The sequence below is a fragment of the Centropristis striata genome, chromosome 21 (assembly GCF_030273125.1).
Source record: "Centropristis striata isolate RG_2023a ecotype Rhode Island chromosome 21, C.striata_1.0, whole genome shotgun sequence".
NCBI lineage: Eukaryota > Metazoa > Chordata > Actinopteri > Perciformes > Serranidae > Centropristis > Centropristis striata.
This window is the reverse complement of record NC_081537.1, coordinates 2,565,741-2,588,348: the sequence shown is the minus strand read 5'-3', so window position 1 is coordinate 2,588,348 and position 22,608 is coordinate 2,565,741. Positions and strand designations below refer to the sequence as shown.

Here is a 22,608-nt window from a genome sequence, read left to right as displayed (position 1 = left end):
CGTTTTAAGCCAAGACCGCCATCTAGTGGGGTCAAAAAATAAAGGAAATGCTTCACAAGGCTTCATTGTCCCGACAGTAATATTTAGTAATTGTGAAGGAATTTGGAGTTCTTTTCATAGAAGAGGTCGGAATATCACTCATACATGTACAACATTAAAAGGACAGCATATAATTCCCAAAAAGGTATTTATTCTAAAAAAGCAAAATGAAGCAAGCAAACACACAACGTCCTTTTCATAGAAGAGGTCGGCATATCAGTCATGTGTGTAGAACAATTAAAAGGACGGCATGTAATTCCCAAAAATGTATTTATTCTAAAAGCAAAATAAAGCAAGCAAACACACAATGTTTTAAGCCAAGACCGCCATCTAATGGGGTCAAAAAATAAAGGAAATGCTTCATGAAGCTTCGTTGTCCCATCACTAATGACCCCCATCCACAGAGACAGAATAACAGAGACAGAATAACAGATTATTCTAACAATTGTCCAGGTAGTGCAGAGTTTTCTGGTGCTGGGTGTCAGTGTATTACAGAGCCTGTCACCTCCGTCTGCTGCTAACACCATCAGCCAACCACCAGTCGACACCACGGATGCCAATTAAAACGTGCCGGACAGAGGAAGAGGGCGTAGAACCAACAGAGGTGTAGAGAGAGTCTCAGTGTCACAGTAATGAGAGCGAGAGGTGAGGAGAGATGAGGACAGTAATTAACCAGAGGAGGAGGCTTAGAGGCACTCAGTGGAGTCTGGTGGTCACAGAGTCAGAGGAGCTGCAGCTTAAACAACTCAGAGACACACAGAGACTGGAGCTGCTCCCAACATAAACGTCTGCACCATAGACTATAGATAAATAATGGACATAGTGACTGTGATGTCACTCGTTGGTTTGTGTCCTGTTGGAAGCATCCAGTTCAGCGTTACACTCGTCGCCATCTTGTTTCCTAATTGCTAATTCATGTTAGCATTAACTAACTAACTAAAGAATGACATGTTTTTTAAAAAATAATAATCTTGTGTCTTTTTTTTTTGGTCATTTTGTTTCTTTCTAAGTAATTTAGGTTTTTTTCGGTCATTTTGTGTCTTTTATTGGTAATTTTGTGTCTTTTTTTTAAATAATTTTGTGTCTTTTTTGGGTAATTTTGTGTCTTTTATTGGTCATTTTGTGTCTTTTTTGGTCATTTTGTGTTGTTTTTTTTTATTTTAAACCTCTGCATGATGTTTAACAGGAAGGACCCTTCAAAATAAGAGATACATACATATTTAAGGGTGTGTGGTGGTCCAGCCATTGGTGTTAATGTTGATGGTTACCTTGAACTGTCTAGAAGCAGTTTTAACTCAGACTGTGTAATTGTCCCTGAGTTAAATGTGGAGCATTCAAAGACATGTCCTCTAGGGAAAAAAACCTATAAAACCTATATTATTTTGTTTCTTTTTAATTAATTTAGGGTTTTTTAGGGGTCATTTTGTGTCTTTTTTTGGGTAATTTTGTATCTTTTTTAAATTATTTTATGTCTTGTTTTTAGTAATTTTGTGTCTTTTTTGGTAATTTTTTTGTCTTTTTTGGGTAATGATGTGTCTTTTTTGGTAATTCTGTGTCTTTTTTAATAATTTTGTGTCATTTTTTAATAATTTTGTGTCTTTTTTGATAATTTTGTGTCTTTTTTGGTCATTTTGTGTCTTTTTTGGTCATTTTGTGTCTTTTTTTGGTCATTTTGTGTCTTTTTTGGTCATTTTGTGTTTTTTTTTTGTAATTTTAAACCTCTGCATGGTGTTTAACAGGAAGGACCATTCAAAATAAGAGATACATACATATTTAAGGATGTGTGGTGGTCCAGCCATTGGTGTTAATGTTGATAGTTACCTTGAACTGTCTAGAAGCAGTTTTAACTCAGACTGTGTAATTGTCCCTGAGTTAAATGTGGTGCATTCAAAGACGTCCTCCAGGAAAAAAACAACCCATAAAAAACAAAAGAGAGGGTTTAAAAAAGAGCCTTTAACAAACTTGTCACACTCTTTTCTAATCAGAGCGTCTTTGTCCTCCATGACATCAGTTTGTTTCAGGCTTGTATTTTAAATGTGTTTTAAAGAAAACCTCATTAGCTGAAGCTGGTTGGAAACCAGTCGTCCTGGACCAGATGGAAATGGACTCTAACTGTTAATGACACTGGCGGCCGTCTTTGAAATGCAAATGAGACACTTTGAGAAGAAAAGCAGCTCCAGGTTCCATTCAGCTCCTCCAGGTGTGTCTGTATGGACAGATAAATCCATCACAGGCTGCTTTTCTTTTCTTTTTCTCTTATCTCTGCTATCAGCGTGCACAACCCAAAAGGCTAATGGCTTGTTGGACTGCAGGTAATGAGAGCAGGGGAGCTCCTCCAGCAGCTAAAAGTCTGTTTGAACAATAATTACACTGATAATAAATGAACTCCAAACTGTGAGTTCATCTCATTTATTAGAATAAGGAGCAGCAGCTTCCACAATGCTATTTGTTCTTGTATGAAACACTTCAGTCGCAAACAAACCATCACTAGCGATGAAGTGTTTCATGTTTACATATTAAATATTAGGTTATGTATGTATGCACACCCTGCACAGGCTAAATATATGACACATTGCTATGTTATTATTATTATTATGCCCAAAATTTTGCATTGAAATGAATGGGACGGCTGAAAAACAATGAGCGAAAAAGAACAATAATTAGAGATTTTTAAACGTCTACTCCTCCGGCATAATTTCACCTAGAGACTCCATTTGAACTTTAAACAGTAGACACAAGTCTTGTGTATCGGTGTATTAATCCACGTTTCGATAGGTCATATAGTTTTTTATCAATCCCTGTTCAATGACCATGATCATTTTTGGAGAAATTCTGAGATTATAATGGGTGTGTATTGCACGGAATGTTCGTGTCACAGTGTGTGACATCATCGCCAGAGTGTAGAGGGAGAGAAAAAACTGTCAAAAAATAAATTTGAAAACTGCGCTCCAGGCCGCAAATTCCACTCTACAGAAATAATTTATACATAGAAACGTAGGAAAATTTGTCTTCTCCCTCACAATCCTCTGGTAAAGCTGTCAGAGTTATAGTTTGGGCGTAGGACGCACAGATGATCCACCAACACCACCAACAGCCTCATTGGCTCCCATATTAAAAACACAGGAAGATTTCTGAAAAAGCGAGATGTAACAGTTTTTTTAGATCGCTCTAGCAAAGCTATTTTTTCATTTTTCTTAAAAAAAAACATATGTAGACATTCAGGAAGTAGTCAGGATGCTCAAAGTGAAGTCGAATCAATGATAGGTATTATGGTTTTGCCAAAAATGCTTTCTGTTCAAGGCCAGAAATTCCAGTCTGTCCACCTCTGCTGTCACTGTGCCGTGTTTCAAATACTTGTAAAGGAATGCTTGTTGTAGGTGTGCTCCTTGTATATTATATAGTATCATAACATTACTAGTATTAATTGTTATAAATCTCTGAAGAATCTCATCATAGTGTACACACACCGGCAGTAGCCCCCGCGGCCCTTTCAGAATTTACCCAGAAGAAATTTTCTAGTATATTATATTTCTAGTATACTATATATAGTGTCTAGTCACAATAACATTATTAGCATCATATCATCATCTTGCCAAAGGGGCTAAAGATGTAAATTAGCCGTTGGCTATTATCTTGCATATTTACATGTATATGTTCATTAATATGTATTGTCCCTGTTTTAAATAAATAAACTCAAACTCAAACTTTCTTGAGTAAAATAATAATAATTTAATACACCTGAGCAAACCAAGCAGACAAGTTGTTAATGTCTCTCCTGCAATTACAATTACATGACTATAAACCCTTTAACCTGACAGAATGACATGTTTTTTAAAAAAAATCATCTTGTGTCTTTCTTTTTTGTCATTTTGTTTCTTTTTAAGTAATTTAGTTTTTTTTCTGTCATTTTGTGTCTTTTTAAAATAAATTTTTGTTTTGTATTTAGTAATTTTGTGTCTTTTTTGGTAATTTTGTGTCTTTTTAAAATAATTTTGTGTCTTTTTTATAATTTTGTGTCTTTTTGGTAATTTTGTGTCTTTTTGGATAATTTAGTGTCTTTTTTATAATTTAGTGTCTTTTTTGGGTCATTTTGTCATTTTTTTCATTATCAAACTTGTTTTGACTTTAAACCCTTTAACCTGACAGAATGACATGTTTGGTTTTTGTTTTTTTTAACTCTCCAACAAATGAGCTGCAAATTCTAGTGACTTTTGTTTACAAGCCAGGTTCATTTTTAATTGGATAACAGCGGGAACCTAAACACAGAAATGTTTTTCTATTAGTCTGAAGAAAACAAACAGTGTTTTGTCGTTAGGTGGGACTTTAAGTCGTCGACTGTAATTATGTTTGGTGTTATAAAACATTATAAACTAATATTATTCAGTGATTATTTTTATGCTTTTACAGTCAGTTTGAGGCTATCTATAATTACACCTCAGAAGAAATAATTGGGTTTCCCTCGGCGTCAAAGTAATTAAACATGTGCATCAATAAAATAAGCTTTTTAATGGCGTCACTGTCTTTTGTTTTTATGTGTGAAGAGCTGCCGATCACTGGACCTCATTAATTCAGTGGAGGAAGTAAACAGGAAGTGACTCGATTACACACACAGCTCACTTTACACCATGGGTCTCAAACTCGTGGCCCGCGGGCCAATTGTGGCCCTCGTGACGATATTTTGTGGCCCCCACCTTGATATGAAAGTTTAATGTGAGTTTTATATGAATGGCACTTTACCGTGTTGTGTGTGGAAGGTCCCTTTAACTACTTTTTTTGGTAATTCTGTGTCTTTTTGTGGTAATTTTGTATCTTTTTTTAAAATAATTTTGTGTCTTTTTTTAAATAATTGTGTCTTTTTGGTAATTTTGTGTCTTTTTTAAATCATTTCGTGTATTTTTTTAAAATAATTTTGTGTCTTTTTTTAAATAATTGTGTCTTTTTTAGTCATTTTGTGTCTTTTTAAAATAATTTTATGTCTTTTTTAAATAATTTGTATCTTTTTTAAATACTTTTGTCTTTTTTTAAATAATTTTGTCTTTTTTTAAATAATTTTGTGTCTTTCTTTAAATAATTGTGTCCTTTTTAATAATTTTGTGTATTTTTTTGGGTCATTTTGTGTCTTTTTTGGTCATTTTGTTTCCTTTTTTGGTCATTTTGTGTCTTTTTTTTTAGTAATTTTGTGTCTTTTTTTTGGCCAATTTGTGTCTTTTTGTGGTCATTTTTTGTCATCTTGTGGTCAATTTGAGTCCTTTTTTGCTGAATTTTATGTAATTTTTGGGTAATTTTGTATCTTTTTTGGATAATTTTGCATCATTTTGTGGTCAATTTGATTCTTTTTTGGGTAACTTTGTGTCTTTTCTGAGAAATCCCAAACTATCAAGTTTTTCTCTGGCTTGAAGCTGACTATTTATAAATGCACAGACTGAGAGATCTTTTAGTTGTTGTCTGCTTCATTATTTGTCCAAAATTCATCGTATCAACTGATTTTGTCTGATCTGAACTGTGAGATTCTGTTCAGTGAGACAGCATGATGTTAGATTGGGGGTCGCCAGGTCAATAACGCCACTTTTTCTCATCTTCTGCAGGAAATCAGCGACACAGAAATCCTGGAGCTTACCCACAGTGCACTGGGGCGCATGACGGTGATCCGTCAGATCTTCCCCCTGTGGAGGGACAGCAGCACCCGCTGCATGAGACACAACCACCGCATCTCCTCGCTGCTCTGCGACCCGCAGGAAGGATACATGCAGAACCTCGAGGTAACACACTCATCATCATCATTAACCCTTTATTGGACGAAGAACTATATTTGGCCATGTCTCTCTGTTTGGTCGTAGAACCACAAGGATTTCTTCCAGCTAATCAGCAAAGATCAGGCTACCAATCAGTATGATAATAATAATAATAATAATATTAACTTTATTGACCTGGACCTCCAATGTAAAAATGAAAAATTTAGAAAAAAAATGAGAGTTAAAGAGTTATTCTTCAATGACTTGTACGAGGAGAACTTGACTATGACGTCATATTAGGGCCAAGTATGAATAAAAATAAAGATCCAAACCCGGGGGGGAGGTAATATTTTGAGAAAAAAGTAGCAAATTTACTAGATTAAAGTGGCAAATATGCAAGAAAAAAAGTTGCAGATTTAAGAGATTTAAAGTGGTGAATCTGCACGAAAAAAGGGGAAAAAAAGCAACGTTTTCTCGCAGATTTACCACTTTAAATCTCATAAATCTGCAAATTTTTTCTTGTAGATTTGCCACTTTAATCTTGTAAATTTTTTTCTCAAAATATTACCCCCCTCCCCCAGGTCCGTATGTTTTTTTTTACACATTCTGGCTGTATGTAATATCCTCCAATATTCTCTAGGGTTGAAATTTGGAATTTGCAAGTATTTCAATGAGTGTTCTATTAAGGGTTAACTCAACATGTTGAAAACCAAATATCTACTAAAACTCCTGAAAGCTGAGCTGAGATATCCTATGAAATAAAAGTCGCTCCAAAAGGAGGAAAGGCCCTGGAACCCTATCTACACTAATCAAATAAACTAACAAATCCTAATCTATGAAAACAGGGGATTCTATATAATCTGACAAGGGGAAAACTAACAAAAGAAATATCTAACAAACAAAAGGCGCTCCAAAAGGGAGGAACCAGACCTGATGGGGAAAAATAAAGAATCTACTAAAGGCTCCGAAAAACCTGGAGAAGGGACTAAAGCAGGGGTCTCAAACTCAAATTACCTGGGGGCCGCTGGAGAAAACAAAACAAAAAAAGACACAAAATGACAGAAAAAAAACGAAATTACTTTAAAAAGACACAAAAAGACTGAAAAAACATCAAATTATTTAAGAAAGACAAAAAATGACAAAAAAAGACACAAAATTACTAAAAAAAAAAAAGACACAAAATGACTGAAAAAGCATCAAATTACTTAAGAAAGACAAAAAATGACCAAAAAAGACACAAAATTATTAGAAAAAGACACAAAATGACAGAAAAAAACAAAATTACTTTAAAAAGACACAAAATGACTTAAGAAAGACAAAAAATGACCAAGAAAGACACAAAATTACTAAAAAAAAGACACAAAATGACTGAAAAAACATCAAATTATTTAAGAAAGACAAAAAATGACCAAAAAAGACACAAAATTATTAGAAAAAGACACAAAATGACCATAAAAATACACAAAATTACTTTAAAAAGACACAAAAAGACTGAAAAAACATCAAATTACTTAAGTAAGACCAAAAATGACCAAAAAAAGACACAAAAATATTAGAAAAAGACACAAAATTATTAGAAAAAGACACAAAATTATTAGAAAAAGACACAAAATTACCAGGTGAACACAGACTATTGGAACACATGGAGGGAAGGGAGCACCAGGTGAACACAGACTGTGATTCGGGGAGACAATCAGACAGATGACACACAGGGAAGGACAAGTGACCTGAGACGAGAGGAGAGTTACTATTTCAAAATAAAACAGGAAATTACAAGACCAGAACACAAAATAAGACACCACCTCACCGTGGTGTGACAATGTTGGTTTAATTTTTTCAGTAGAACTTCACCCGTACGCCCTGATCATTTTCTTTTCGCTTTGACTGACTGGATCAACATTTTGAACCCCCAAAAGCCAAACAAGTTTTTGAAAATAATGTTGTTGTTTTTTACTTTCAGAACACAATTTTAAATGTTGGTTACAAATATAACATATAACGGTGTGTTCAGACCGGACGCGTAGCGAATTTTCGCGTCGCGTTACTCGCGCGAGTTGATCGTGCGAGTAGTTGAATTTACTCACGTCACTCGCGCGAGTAAATAACTCGCGAATTTTCGCCCAAGAGACTATTTAGCGCCAAATAATAATACTTTGTAGAGAAGTAGCTACAACAGATAACTGAAATCACATTGTCACAACTTACCAGGCAGACCGGTGACCTCACTCACCCTCCTCCAGGCAAGATCTTTATGGTTCCGGTTGCGGTAGGAGGGTGATGATGTGTCAAAAAACTCGGGAAGCCCACAGACCGCAACAATAAGTTTCTCCTCCATTTTTCCGGAATAGGCGCGTTCCCAGGATGCATGACGTCACTGTCGTCCAGAATCTCAACGCTGATAGGCTGTCCCGACACAGCGTCACGCGAATATTTCGCCAAAGTTGAATTTATTGAACTCACACGAATTCGCGTTGTTTCATTCGCGCCGCGCGAAACCCGCGATTCGCGCCGCCGTCAAAAATTCGCGTCTATTCGCGTGTTTGCATTGACTTTGTATGTAATCTTGTCGCGCGAAATATTCGCTACGCGTCCGGTCTGACACACCGTAAGAGGTTAAATGAGTAGTGGGGCAACATAGCTAACTTATTGTTCATTTTGTGATAAAAGCACCAAATTTGGTACATATGTAGCTCAATATATTTAGTTAAAGACTGGATATTGAGTGGAAATATTCGTCGTTTTTACCCGCAAATGTCCTGGTGTAAACGGGCCTGAGAGCCTCTTCGCTCCCTCCATCCTGTATGTTTACTGTAGTGGTGTTGGTGGCGGATGAACTCATGAAAATATAATGAATGTACGGATGTATTTCAGTGATTTGTTTGTTCCGTGGGCTCTACATGGTGGATGCCCGAGGCTTGGAAACAGATAGAAAACAAGATTTCTATCTCTACATTTCCTTTAACAGACAAAATATCTCAGAAGAAACATTCCTCTTAAATTGGAAATGTGTCCTCAAATGACACATTTTCTTTCCCCCCTTTTATTTAATAATGTGTACCCACTAATTATTTGATTTGTCCCTGTAAATGAATCATTTGTGGCTCTGAATGACTAAGCTGTGGCCTCAGATTATTCAATTCAGTCCCCAAAAGCAACGAAGCAAAGGAATGAAAGCCTGATCCCTCAAAACTCATTACGGAGCGTTTTATCTGGGAAGCAGGTATGTGAATCTTATCTTATCACATTCTTTGATGAAGGACTTATTTTTTTCTCCACGAGCAGCACTAAAGGGGACAAATTAAAATGTTTTGCAGAGGGATTTTAGTCATCAGAGGACACAAATGAGTCTGAACAAATTCAATAAACTGAAGCACAAATGACTAGTTTGAGATTCCGAACTGGAGTTTTTTAATTTTCTGCTTGATGAAGGTTTTATATTTGTAAAACTCAAGGGGAAACCAGCACAACGCACAAGTAAACTTCAAAGATAGTGAACTTTTTTCTATCTATTGGTCTGAATTGTATGACGGTGTATTAAGGCCAAGTATGGAAAAATAAAATAAAATACAGACCCGAGGACGGGGGTAATATTTCGAGAAAAAAGACAAAATTATTAAAAAAGACACAAAATTACCAAAAAAAGGGAATTATTTAAAAAAGACACACAATTATTTAAAAAAAAAAACACAAAATGACTGAAAAAACGCTAAATTACTTTAAAAAAGACACAAAACGACCAAAAAATACACAAAATTATTTAAAAAAAGACAAACTTATTTTAAAAAGACACAAACTTCCCCCAAAAAAGACACAAAATTATTAAAAAAATACAAAATTATTAAAAAAGACTCAAAATTAGAAAAAGACACAAAATTACTTAAAAAAAGACACAAAAGGACCAAAAAATACACAAAATTATTAAAAAAAAGACAAACTTATTTTAAAAAGACACAACGTTATTTTAAAAAGACACAAAATTCCCCCCAAAAAAACACAAAATTATTTAAAAAATACAAAATTATTGAAAAAAGACTCAAAATTTGAAAAAGACACAAAATGACTGAAAAAAAAAAAAAAAAAGATTACTGTATTTACTGGGTTTTTTTCTACATTAAGTGCAAATGCCATAAAACACTTTAAATACTTTATTATTATTACAAGTATTTATCATAAAATGGGTATTGGAATCATATAGATTTTTTTAAATATTATTTAATTCCTTAATGGTCATGCATATTAAATTACAGTGAATGATGTGTAAAAATATATAAATAACTGTTATTGATTCATTTATTTATTCATTTATTTAAATGTTTATTAACAAATAAACAAGAAAGAACAGTGGATTACTTATTAGGAGCCACAATATGAAAACAACAACACAATTCTAGACAACAAAGACTCAGAAAAATATTTTCATTACAATTACGATTAGACATAATGGAAACACAAATAACATACATAGAATCATATAAAGGACAACCACAACAACAACAACAACAATGAAAACGACAATACACCAGTACAGAGCCACACGGCGAAAACAGACAAACAAACAAACAAAACAAAAACAAACAAACAAAACAGAAGTATAAAGAGACCGGTAATATACACAGATTCCAGGATAAAAAATAACTGTTATTTATGAACACACACTTCCTGCTTAGCCTGCTGCCCCCGCGACCTGGCCGAGAAATGATGGATTTAAGTGTTTACAATGAATTCAATTCTGGAGTCACTCCAGTAAATTATTTTGATCACATTCAACCTCCAGTGGCAGATGAGATCTTACACAGATTTACTCCCAGTTATGAAATATCACAGCGATGATGTGTGTTTGACATTTAAAGAACAGAACAATTACTGTAATTCACTTTGACAAATATCGCACTTTTTTCTGTCTTGTTGTGACATTTGTGGAGATAAGTGGAGTTTCTCACAAGACGTCTGACATCACAGCTGTGAAATACACACACACACACACACACACACACACACATTCTTGTACTTCTATCTTTGTGAGGACCCTCATTGGAACAGTGAATTCCCTTGCAAGGTTATAATAGTTTTGGATTTTTCATTAGTTTTAGTTTTAATTTCGTTTTGAATTTTTGTTTTCAAATCCAGTTAGTTTTAATGAGTTTTTAGAGTGAGTTTGCTAGTTTCAGTCTAGTATTTAGTTTTAGTTTAGTTTTTATTAGTTGTAGTGTTTTATAATGGGGTATTTGTTGGGTGGGAGATTAAAAGAGGTCACAGTAAATTTTGCTTTTGTCAACTTTTTCATACATAATGAAGATGGATAAGACAAAGGAAATAAAGACGTAAATGAAGGACATTTTCACTATAATTTTAGTTAGTTTTGTAACCACACAATACAGTTTCAGTTAATTATAATTATCATGTAACCTTTAACCCTTAAAACAAAGTCTGAAATCTAAAAAAAAACCTTTTAAAGAAGTGAGGACCGGCCGAAATATCCTCACTTTGCAAAAATGTCCTCACTCTGTTGGTTAAAAACGTGTTCCGGTCCTCACTATGTAGGAAGTACAAGAACGCACACACATACACACATACCTGTTTTTATATAGTTGTAAGGACCACCACTTCCCCGAGCCTAACACACACATTTCAGGGTTTACCATCTCTGTTAGGACCTTCCCTGAAATTCATACAGATGATTAATGAAGGCCTTTAGAGGCTATCCTTGTATTTTCTTTGTGAGGACCGGGGAAAATGTCCTCACAACTACAAATGTCCTCACACCGTTGGTGTTCTGCCAAGGGGTTGGCCCTCACAACTACATATAGACAAACACACACACACACACACGCACACACACACACACACACGGTCAGTCTCTTTCTCTAGTGTTGCTCTGTTTTTATTTTATTCTTCTTTCCTCTTCATTTTCTCTCCTTTCATGTTCTCTCTTTTGATCTATCTTTTTATCTTAGTTTCCCATGTTTTTCCTTTTCATCACTTCTGATTTCATCACGTGTCTTTTGTGCCCTTTTCTGTCCCATTCTCACCTCTTCTATCCTCTTCTATGTGTCTCTTTCAGTCACTTTAGCTAATTTGACATTTTATTTCCCCTTTCATCTTTTCCTGTTGTTTATTTCTTTCCTCTGTGACGATTCTTCGTCTTTCATTTCTTCCTTTTACTTTCATTTGCTTTTCTTTTGTTTCTTCAAACAAACTCCTTTTTTTAATCATCATTGCACTGTTTAATTTGGCTTTATTGCTTCTCCCCTTTTATTTGGAGCTTTGCATTATTGCATAATACATATTTCTTGTGTTAATTTCACCCTATTTTTTTCTGCTTAGCTTTCTGTGGTTACTTTTCCTCCTTGTTTTATTTATATAAAGTTCATTACAGTCTTTCCCTCTTTTCTATCTTTGTTTTTTCTTCTATTCCCTTTTTCTCATCTTTTCTGTTTCCTCATTCTCCTTTTTTTGGCCTCCTTTCTCTCTCCCTAAATCACAGATTTCCACCCTACGAATTCTATCACTTCTTCTTCTCTTTGCCCTTTGTTAAATCTCTCCGTCCTCACCTGGAGCCTCAGGTAAAGGAGGCCATCTGTCTCAGTATTTCATGCAAAAGAAGGTTTAATGTTCTTGGGTGTCATTCACCTCTCTGCCTCCTCCCTGATGGAGGAGAAAGAGGAGCGTCCAGCCTTTTAAACCAGGCGGCAACCTCCTGGTATGAGCAACAAGGTGAACCAGGAAGTGCCTTGAGCTGCATTCTACCAAAAATTCAAATACAGCATGGGTTTTGTTCTGGTGTTCTTCAAGATCTTGGTGTCTTAATGTGGGATTCTGGAGAAACTTTAAAATATTTTTTTCATTGTAAGTCATTTTGTGTCTTTTGTTGGTCATTTTGTATCTTTTTTGTGTCATTTTGTGTCTTTTTTTTTAGTGATTTTGTGTCTTTTTGGTTATTTTGTGTCTTTTGTTAGTCATTATGTGTCTTTTGTGGGCATTTTGTGTCTTTTTTAGTCATTTTGTGTCTTTTGTGAGTCACAAAAAAGGGGCAAAATTTAGCACCAAATGTCTGTAACGAATAATTTCAACTCCCCAAAAAATGCTGCAACTACTCACGAGACATAACTGAGCTTGAGATTGGAGCCAAACATTAGTGTTCCGAACAGGCGGCAACCTCCTGGTCTGAGCAGGGAGGCAAACCAGGAAGTGCCTGAAGCTGCATTCTACCGAAAATTCCAGCAGGGGGCGCTAAGTTTGGCTGCAAAAGCATTTTGGTCCATTCATTTCAATGCAAAATGAGAAAACTTCTCACTTGATTTATTACCTCAGAAATGTTTTTCAGGACAACACTATGGTCTCAATCACTAGTAAAAAATCTTCTTAAAGTCAATCTGATGTTAATAGTGTAAATAATGGCCCCATTTAGAAGAAAATAGAGGATAAAGAATCGTATGATTTGGGGCGGGGCTACCTTTGATTTACAGGTCACTAACAAGGTGAGCCGTCATCAGGAGAGAAGCAGAACAATGCGTATCCACGGCAACGTGCACTTTTAAATAGCCGTGAACTTGTTTATCGTTGTCCGTGTTTTGACTCGACACTTGACACACACACACACACACACACACACACTAGATGACAGTCAGCTAGTGGGTGTCTGTCCACATGTGATCATGTCGTCTCTCACTCTGGGCTGCAGAGAAACACACTGTGACAAATCACACACACTCACACACACTCACACACACACACACACACACACACACACACAGAGAGACCAAATGCAGGGTGACAAATGAGCATCACTCTGTCCAGATGAGTACAACTGACTGGCATGAAGTCCATACAGCACACGGCCTGAGGCCACCACACACACACACACACACACACACACACACTGTCTGTCTCTTTCTTTAATGTTGCTCTGTTTTTATTTTATTCTTCCTTCCTCTTCATTCAGTAATTATGAAGGAAGTGGAGTTCTTTTCATAGAAGAGGTCGGCATATCACTCATGTGTAGAACAATTAAAAGGACAGCATGTAATCCCCCAAAGTGTTATTCTAAAAAGCAAAATAAAGCAAACAAACGCAGTATTTTAAGCCAAGACCTCCATCTAGTGGGGTCAAAAAATAAAAGGAAATGCTTCACAAAGCTTCGTTGTCCCAACACTAATATTTAGTAATTGTGAAGGAATTTGGAGTTCTTTTCATAGAAGAGATCGGTATATCAGTCATCAAGTCAAGTCAAGTCAAAGTTTATTCATAGAGCACATTTAAAAACAACCTCAGTTGACCAAAGTGCTGTACAGTTATTAAAATAGAATAAATCATACACAAATAGGTATAAATAAAAACAGTAAAATACTAAAAACAGTAATACAATAAAATAAAATAGGATAAAATACCAATAAGTCATATGTATAGAACAATTAAAAGGACAGCATGTAATTTCCAAAAAGGTATTTATTCTAAAAAGCAAAATAAAGCAAGCAAACACACAATGTTCTAAGCCAAGACCTCCATCTAGTGGGGTCAAAAAATAAAGGAAATGCTTCATGAAGCTTCGTTATCCCAACACTACAAGAAACCTTTTAACCCCCGCTGCTGAAAAAATCCCACAGGAAACACTGTGAGTTTATCTGAATATGTATTCTAACTTGCCTCTCCTCTCTCTCTCCGTCTCCCCTCTCTCTCTCCAGGTGTCTAACCTCTACCTGTATGACAGCGTGCTAATGCTCGCTAACGCCTTCTACAGGAAGCTGGAGGACAGGAAGTGGCACAGTATGGCCAGCCTCAACTGCATCAGGAAGTCCACCAAGCCGTGGAACGGAGGCTGGTCCATGTTGGAGACCATCCAGAAGGTACTGAGGCTTTTAGTCAACACATATCATATATTTTAGCTTCATCTCATGATGCTTTCAGGGCCAGAACAGACCACAACACACACACTTTATAAACGCTCTGCAGCTCTTCCAGTTAGTTTTTACCTCAAATCAAAATCAATCAAATCAAATCCATATTTTATTTATCCCAGAGGGGAAGTTCAGTTAGTCTGTTATCCCTGTTAGAATGAGACAGTCTGATGGCTGTAGGAGAAAAAGGATCTTTTGTAGAGAGAGGAGCCGTCCACTGCTGGGTTTGTTTTTTTGGTGATTTTAAATATTTGTTCAGTCATTTTACATATATTTTTGGGATAATTTTAGATCTGTTTTGGGTAATTTTACTTTTTTTTTTGGTAATTTTACATATTTTTTGGGATAATTTTACATCGTTTTTGGTGATTTTACTTATTTTTGGGGGTAATTAAAAAAATGATAATGTTTACATCTTTTTTTGGTAATTTTACATCTTGTTTAAATAATTTTACATATTTGTTTGGGATAATTTTACATCTTTCTTGGCATAATTTTACATATTTTTTTGGTCATTTTACATCTTTTGGGGGGATAATTTAAAAAATGGTTACTTTTTAATATTACTTTTTTTTTTATTTTACATCTGTTTGGGGGCAATTTTACTTTTTGTAGTAATTTTACATCTTTTTTGGTAATTTTACATCTTTTTTGGGATAATTTTAAATATTTTTTTGGTAATTTTACATCTTTTGGGGGGTTATTTTAAAAAAGGGTAATTTTTGCATCTTTTTCTGTAATTTTACATATTTTTGGGGTAATTTTACATATTTTTAGGGTAATTTTACATTGTTATGGGGTAATTTTACATAATTTGCTAGTAATTTAACATCTTTGTTTGGTAATTTCTATTGAATTCAATTCAAATCAAAACGACTTTGTTTCTCCCCGAGGGTGAGTCCAGTGAGTCTGTTATCTCTGTCTTCTGATCTATAGGTAGAATAACTCTTTGATGTGGAGCATCAGTGTGATTCCTATAGATTACAATATTCCAGCGTGTGTTGTTTCCTATAAAAGATTCAAAAATCATTTGATAATTGAGGAGAGCATGTGGAGGAGATCATTACAGCGACCTTAAATAAAAGAATAAACAGCAGCAGTGAAATCTCTGCTGGTGAAACACGAGACGAGGCGTTCATCTCAAACTCTGACTTGAATCTAAATTGCATCAAATGACGTGAAGTCTCGTTCTCACGGTCTAATTGGTGAAAGATGCTCTGCAGCCACGCTGATGAGTCCCTCAGAGAGGGATCGGTTTTATTAAAAAACCTCGACATCTCTCATTAAAACAACCACCGAGCTCATTAGTGATCGTATAGTTTTTCTCCTGGTTAATGTGCTCATATATGTGAGTTCTCAGGAGAACATTTGTGTCAGAACCTGTTGCACACGAACCATGATAATATAATTACAGATGCAATACTCATGTTGCAGAATGGAGGTTTTCAGAATATTATATTATTGGACTATGATTATTGATGCATTATGTGTTCACCTTAATGTTGCAGCTGGTAAAACTGGTGCATTTATTTTATATTAGACGGTTTATAATTTTAGATTAATAATCTAAATTTGAAAAGTCATTAAAGCTGTTAAAGTACAATATTTAGATGTAGTGGTCTTGGCTTACGGCTTGATTTGGGATACAGTTACGCTATTTAACTTATGACATTCACATAGATTTATTTACTGTTTAAACCAGGGGTCTCAAACTCAAATTACCTATAATTATAACACAATATGACAGAAAAAAAACTAAATGACTTAGAAAAGACACAAAATGACAAAAAAACCACACAAAATTACAAAAAAAGACGCAAAATGACAAAAAAAAACTAAATGACTTAACCCATTGAGGCCCATTTTAAAATAAGCCTCTAATTTTCTGGAAATTCTGGAAAAATTCTGGAATAAAAAGTGTGAACTCTTCTACTAAATAATAGATTTTTCAGCCTCTGTAGCAGATAGAAATGAAATTCAAAAAGTATTTGAGAGCTTATACAAAATACTACAAAACGACGTAAATGATTTCCAGGCTTCAATGGGTTAAAAAAGACACAAAATGACCAAATAAAGACACAAAATTACAAAAAAGACACAAAATGACCAAAAAACACACAAAATTACTAAAAAAAGACATAAAATGACCAAAAAAAGACACAAAATGACTGAAAAAACACAAAATTACTTTAAAAAGACACAAAAAGACCCAAAAAATACACAAAATTACAAAAAAAGACACAAAATTATTTGAAAAAGACACCAAATTACAAAAAAAAGACAAAATGTTAAAAAAAAGACACAAAATGTATTATAAAAATGAAACAAAATGACCCCAAAAAAGACTCAAAATTATTTTAAAAAAGACACAAAATGACATTCCATAACATTTCCACTTCTTGCGGTAACAACAACATGGCAGATAATAAACGGTCCGGTAGCGTCGCCATAGAAACAAGTGAAACAAAGCTCCAGCTGGAGCAATAAAGGGACCTTCCACACACAAAACGGTAAAGTGCCATTCATATAAAACTCACATTAAACTTTCATATCAAGGTGGGGGCCACAAAATATCGTCACGAGGGCCACAATTGGCCCCGCGGGCCGCCAGTTTGAGACCCATGGTGTAAAGTGATATCTCTTCATGTTGGAGGACAGACGGGGGACTGGAGGCATCGCTGACTTGTAGAAAGCTGCTCCACAAACCAACACAAACATTATCAAACATTATTCTGCTCCAGGTGATGATGACTGCAACCTTTTGGTCTGACAGACAAACATTGAGCCTGCTGCTGATGGAAGTCTTCAGTCTTACTTTATATCCTCCATGAAGTGATGGAAGTCATGAAGCGACCTTTCAACCATGGCCTTTCACTGAAACAGCACCGCAGCTTGTTCACTCAGCCTCTAATGATATTTTTCATGACATGTCATACATCTCACACTGTGTATTCTACATCAGTGGCTCTCAGACATTTTTTGTCACAAGGCAAGCCATTTGTAAGAAAAAAACCAAGGCTAACACTTTACAATAACCATCATTTATAAATGGTAAACAGATCATCATCATTTATAAACCGTATATAGGCCATTTAGAATGGTCAATACATAATTTATTAATGTTTAACTAACTACATAATTTATAAATGACAAATAGATGGTATATTAATGTAAGTTTATAGTTACTTTACCATTAACAAACAATTAAATTATAATTAATAGTTTATTAATAGTGTTAGTTGCACTCATTATAACATTTTAACACCATATTAAGTATGTTAATGATTTTGAAATGATTCATATACCTTTAAGAAATTGGTTTAAAACATTTGACGATTGGACGGATGGATGGATGGATGGATGGATGGATGGATGGATGGATGGATGGATGGATAGATAGATAGATAGATAGATAGATAGATAGATAGACAGATAGATAGATAGATAGATAGATAGATAGATAGATAGATAGATAGATAGATAGATAGGAACTTTATTAATCCCTTGGGAAGGTTCCCTCAGGAAATTGGCAATTCCAGCAGCAATATACCATCTATTTGCCATTTATGAATGATGTAGTTAGTTAAACATTAATAACTTGTGTATTTTCCATTCAAAATGGCCTATATACGGTTTATAAATGATGATTGAACATTAATAATCTGTTTACCATTTATAAATGATGGTTATTGTGAAGTTTTACCAAACTCTCAACCACCAATCCTCTGCAGTGACGAAGCTCTTTGTTTCTCTCTGTGCTGTCTTTTTGACCTCCTCTCTTCATCTTCAACCAGCTCTCTATCTTCCTCCCTCGTTTCCTTCCTTCCTCATATACTATTTTCCCCTTCGTTAGTCTTTTCGACCCCTTTAATACCTCTTCTCTCCGTCTGCCTCTCTCTTTCCGTCACTTCATTATATTTTATCTGCCTGAACATTAAAGTTAACAATACTGGCAAGGCCTCTTTTACAATGGGTACAAGATAAAGTGCTGTTCCATAAATTAGCCATTACTTTCTACTGTTTCTTTTGTGCTGGGGCGTGTGGCCTTCAAAGTCATCCACACTAAACGGCCTAGTATCACTGTGTGAATGACACTGCAATTTTCTTTTCATTTCATGTGTTATCACAACACTTTCTTGCTTTTTGCATGTCATGGCAGGCGATATTTGACACTGAGAGAAAGTTGGTATTGGCATTTCCTTTATTTTTTGACCCCACTAGATGGAGGTCTTGGCTTAAAATATTGTATGTTTGCTTGCTTTATTTTGCTTTTTAGAATAAATACATTTTTGGGAATTACATGCTGTCCTTTTAATTGTTCTACACATACGAGTGATATACCGACCTCTTCTATGAAAAGAACTCCAAATTTCTTCATAATTACTAAATATTAGTGTTGGGACAATGAAGCTTTGTGAAGCATTTCCTTTATTTTTGGACCCCACTAGATGAAGGTCTTGGCTTTAAAAAAAAAGGCTTCATCAATGTTGATTGAGTGTGTTTTCAGCCCTTTGTTGAACAAAGAGCGCCATCTCTTGGGCTACGTAAACAAAGAAAATGCTTCAAATACTACTTTCCCCCCATGTCATCCTTTCTACACCGACTTTATCGCTCATTATAGTAAGTCACCTCAGTTTCTCCTTTGCTACAGTACATTACTTTTTGAATGAATGAAAGAATTCACTTAATTTATTTTAAACATAAAAATAATATAATAAAACAAACAAAACAAGAGTAACATTGTCCGAAAAAGGAGTTGGTAGAAAAGAAGTATATAGAACTTATAACTTATATTTCCCTGCCCCTTTCTCACATCTCCTCTATTAACTCATTTAAATAAACATAAACGACCAAATGCATTTACATTATTTAAATAAACTCCCAAATTGAATAACAACCAATATCCAAACAACTATCCCCAATTTATTTACAACCAAAATCAAATAAATAAATATATAAACAGCTTTCACTAATATACAGTAATTACAGTGCTCAATATAGTCGATGTTCTAATAAAAAATAAAAAAAACCTTTAAGACAACCCTTTCTCATCCAAATTGCTCCCCCGAATAGTTTAGTTTCAAAAAAAAAGATTTATATCTATGTTTTTTTTTAATTAATTTAAACATAACACAACATAAATCACCAATGGACAAACACAGTAAAAAAAAAATAAATTAAATAAAATAAAAAGAACAACAACAACAACAACAAAATCACAAAACCAACCTAAAAAAATAAATAAAACAACAATCATAAATAAGAACACATTAAAAAACATTAAAACTAAACTAGACACAAACAAACATCAAACTTAATTACCACATAAAACATACAGTATATCAGTAAACTTAACAACCTAAGAGAAAATAATAAAAGGTTCAGTTAAATATTATGTTTTGTTGTTTGTTGGTGTAGAAGTGTGAGCATTGCAACACCGACTTCATGTAGTGACTGAGCTTCTCTCTCACATTTTTTTTTAATTCTCCACTCTCCTCTTATCCTTCAGGGGAACATCACGGGTCTGACAGGTACGATGGATTTTAAGGACAGCGGCTCCAACTCTCACGTCCAGTTTGAGATTCTTGGCTCCAGCTTCAGCGAGACCTTCGGCAAGGACATCAAGAGGGTGAGTTCACAGTATTTCACTCTAACGAATGAGCTGGAAAAGAAACGGTGTTGAGGCGACATCACCCACAAACCTAAAAGGCTGCAGCCTGATATTCAGACTGAACATAATACTCCCTGTTTCTGTGGGAGGAGGGTGTGATTTTGCAGTTAACATAAGTTCAGAAACTCTGAAAAGAGAATAGAAGTTGATATAAAGCATACAAGTTGTTAAGGTAATTGTATCACACTCTGTTGCTCTCCATTGTGTGCAATGTCCAGAAGTTGCTTATAAGAGCCATGAACTTAGCTGGAAAAAAGCTTAAATCCCAACTTACTCATGCAGTAGCTGGGGCTACTTGATAGATGGGAACCCCTCGGGGTCCCCAGGAGGAGGTGGGAGTTGTGGCTGGGGAGAGGGAGGTGTGGAGTACTTTGCTTAGCCTGCTGCCCTCGTGACTCGGCCCTGGATAAACTGATGAAAATGGATGGATGGATAATACAAAATATATTAAATTATTAGTTAACAATTAGTCCAACCTCTTACAATCACAACAAAGTGCTTGTTGCAGACACACACACAGATTAATTTGTATGTGTGACTTCTTTGTCAAACACTAAAAAAAACACTCTAACTTTAAGATTCATCGACAGAAAACAATATATGTTGTTGGTGCGTAGTTGGTGCCATGTTGGTGGATTGTTGGTGTTTTGTTGGTGCATTGTTTTCTCTTATTGGTGCCTTATTGTTGTGTAGTTGGTGCAAAGTTGGTGTATTGTTTGTTTCTTATAAGTCTGTTGTTGGCGTGTAGTTGGTGCAAAGCTCATGTATTGTTGGTTTGTTGTTGGTTCATAGTTGGTGCATATTTGGTGGATTGTTGGTGTGTACTTGGTGCAAAGTTGGTGTGTTGTTTGTCTCTTATAAGTGTGTTGTTGGCGTGTAGTTGGTGCATAGTTGGTGCAAAGTTTGTGTGTTGTTGATGCATAGTCAGTGCGTAGTTGGTGCATATTTGGTGCATAGTTGGTGCATAATTGGTGCATAGTTGGTGCATAATTGGTGCATATTTGGTGCCTGTTGGTGCCTTCTTGGTGCATAGTTGGGGCGTAGTCGGTACTCACACACTCACTTACAGTCACATCTCCACACAGGCATCCAAAAATATTTTGCTTTTTATTATTTAACCCAACCTTTACGAATAAAAGAGCCATTGTTGGCCAGAAAAACAGAAAAATGCAGCCACAAACCTTATTTTGAGCCTTACAATGAAGATAAAAGAGCCTACTGGGTCCAAATTAGATATTAGGTCGTAATGAGCATTTATTAATATGATTTTTTCAGAATGCAGCAGATTTAGAATCGAAAGAGAAAAACATTCTCCATTGAAATGAATGGACAGAAATGTTTTTGCAGCCAAACTTAGCGCCACTTGCTGTAATATTGGGTAGAATGCAGCTTAAGGCACATCCTGGTTTGCCTCCCTGCTCAGACCAGGAGGTTGCCGCCTGGATAAAACATGTATTTTATTAGAATGCGGCACTAACACATCTCATGAAGGGAAAGCCTCGTGGGAGTTGTAGTTGTTGAACAGGCACATTTTCAGTCCCGTGTCCTCCTTTGTGAATGAAGACAGTCATCATTTATACAACACTGAGCTCCAACACTTCCCACTTCATTAATTTTTCCTATTATTGAAAAAGTTGTTTAACCATGTTACGTTAACCTTGATTAACAGCAGGACTGTCTTCATTGTCCCTTGCCAGTAAACCAATCAATATTTAACAGAATGAATGAGGTTTTAATTAACTCTCTGAAGAGTTTTAAGTCATCTCCCTGTACATTAATGTATCTTAGAGTAGATTAATCAATGCAGAGGTACAGCAATAACGTGATACAATATGCATGATATCACCTGCACCTCTGCAGTAATGTGCTGCATGTGTTTCATGTTATAGTGTAATTTATTATTAGCTTCAGTGTCACACTCACTACCTCTCTGGAACTCAAGTAGCTGCACTGAAACCTCTCATTTCCACCTATGGAGCAGTTTGTGATAGAATATTTTGTGTAATTTTAGGTGCTGCATTTGTAATATTTTTTCACCTACATATGTATATATTGTAAGTGTCTGCTACTTAAATGACAAAAAGTTTTTCCAAAAGCTATCCATAAGAATTAAAACCCCAACAAGCTGTTTCAGGGCGTTTTTTGCTCTTTTTTTTACATTTTCCTTACTGCAATATATAAAATAAATCTAAAATCTATAAGTCCTGCAGCTTTATGGCATCAGCACAATCACGGTTAGAAGTTGGAACAACTCAAAAATATCTTGTGCACA

At 35.2% G+C, this 22,608-nt stretch overlaps 1 protein-coding gene across 2 annotated transcripts in view; it reads left to right on the top strand.

Annotated features, from left to right (window-relative positions):
* The window catches only part of LOC131959051 (glutamate receptor ionotropic, delta-1-like), a 784,279-nt gene that overhangs the window by 696,298 nt on the left and 65,373 nt on the right, over window positions 1-22,608 (top strand). For both annotated transcript variants that reach the window (XM_059324148.1, XM_059324147.1), the window contains exons 6-8: window positions 5,625-5,798; window positions 14,453-14,614; window positions 20,175-20,294. In XM_059324148.1, the coding sequence (XP_059180131.1) occupies window positions 5,625-5,798; window positions 14,453-14,614; window positions 20,175-20,294 (456 nt within the window). The remainder of the gene's footprint in view (window positions 1-5,624; window positions 5,799-14,452; window positions 14,615-20,174; window positions 20,295-22,608) is intronic.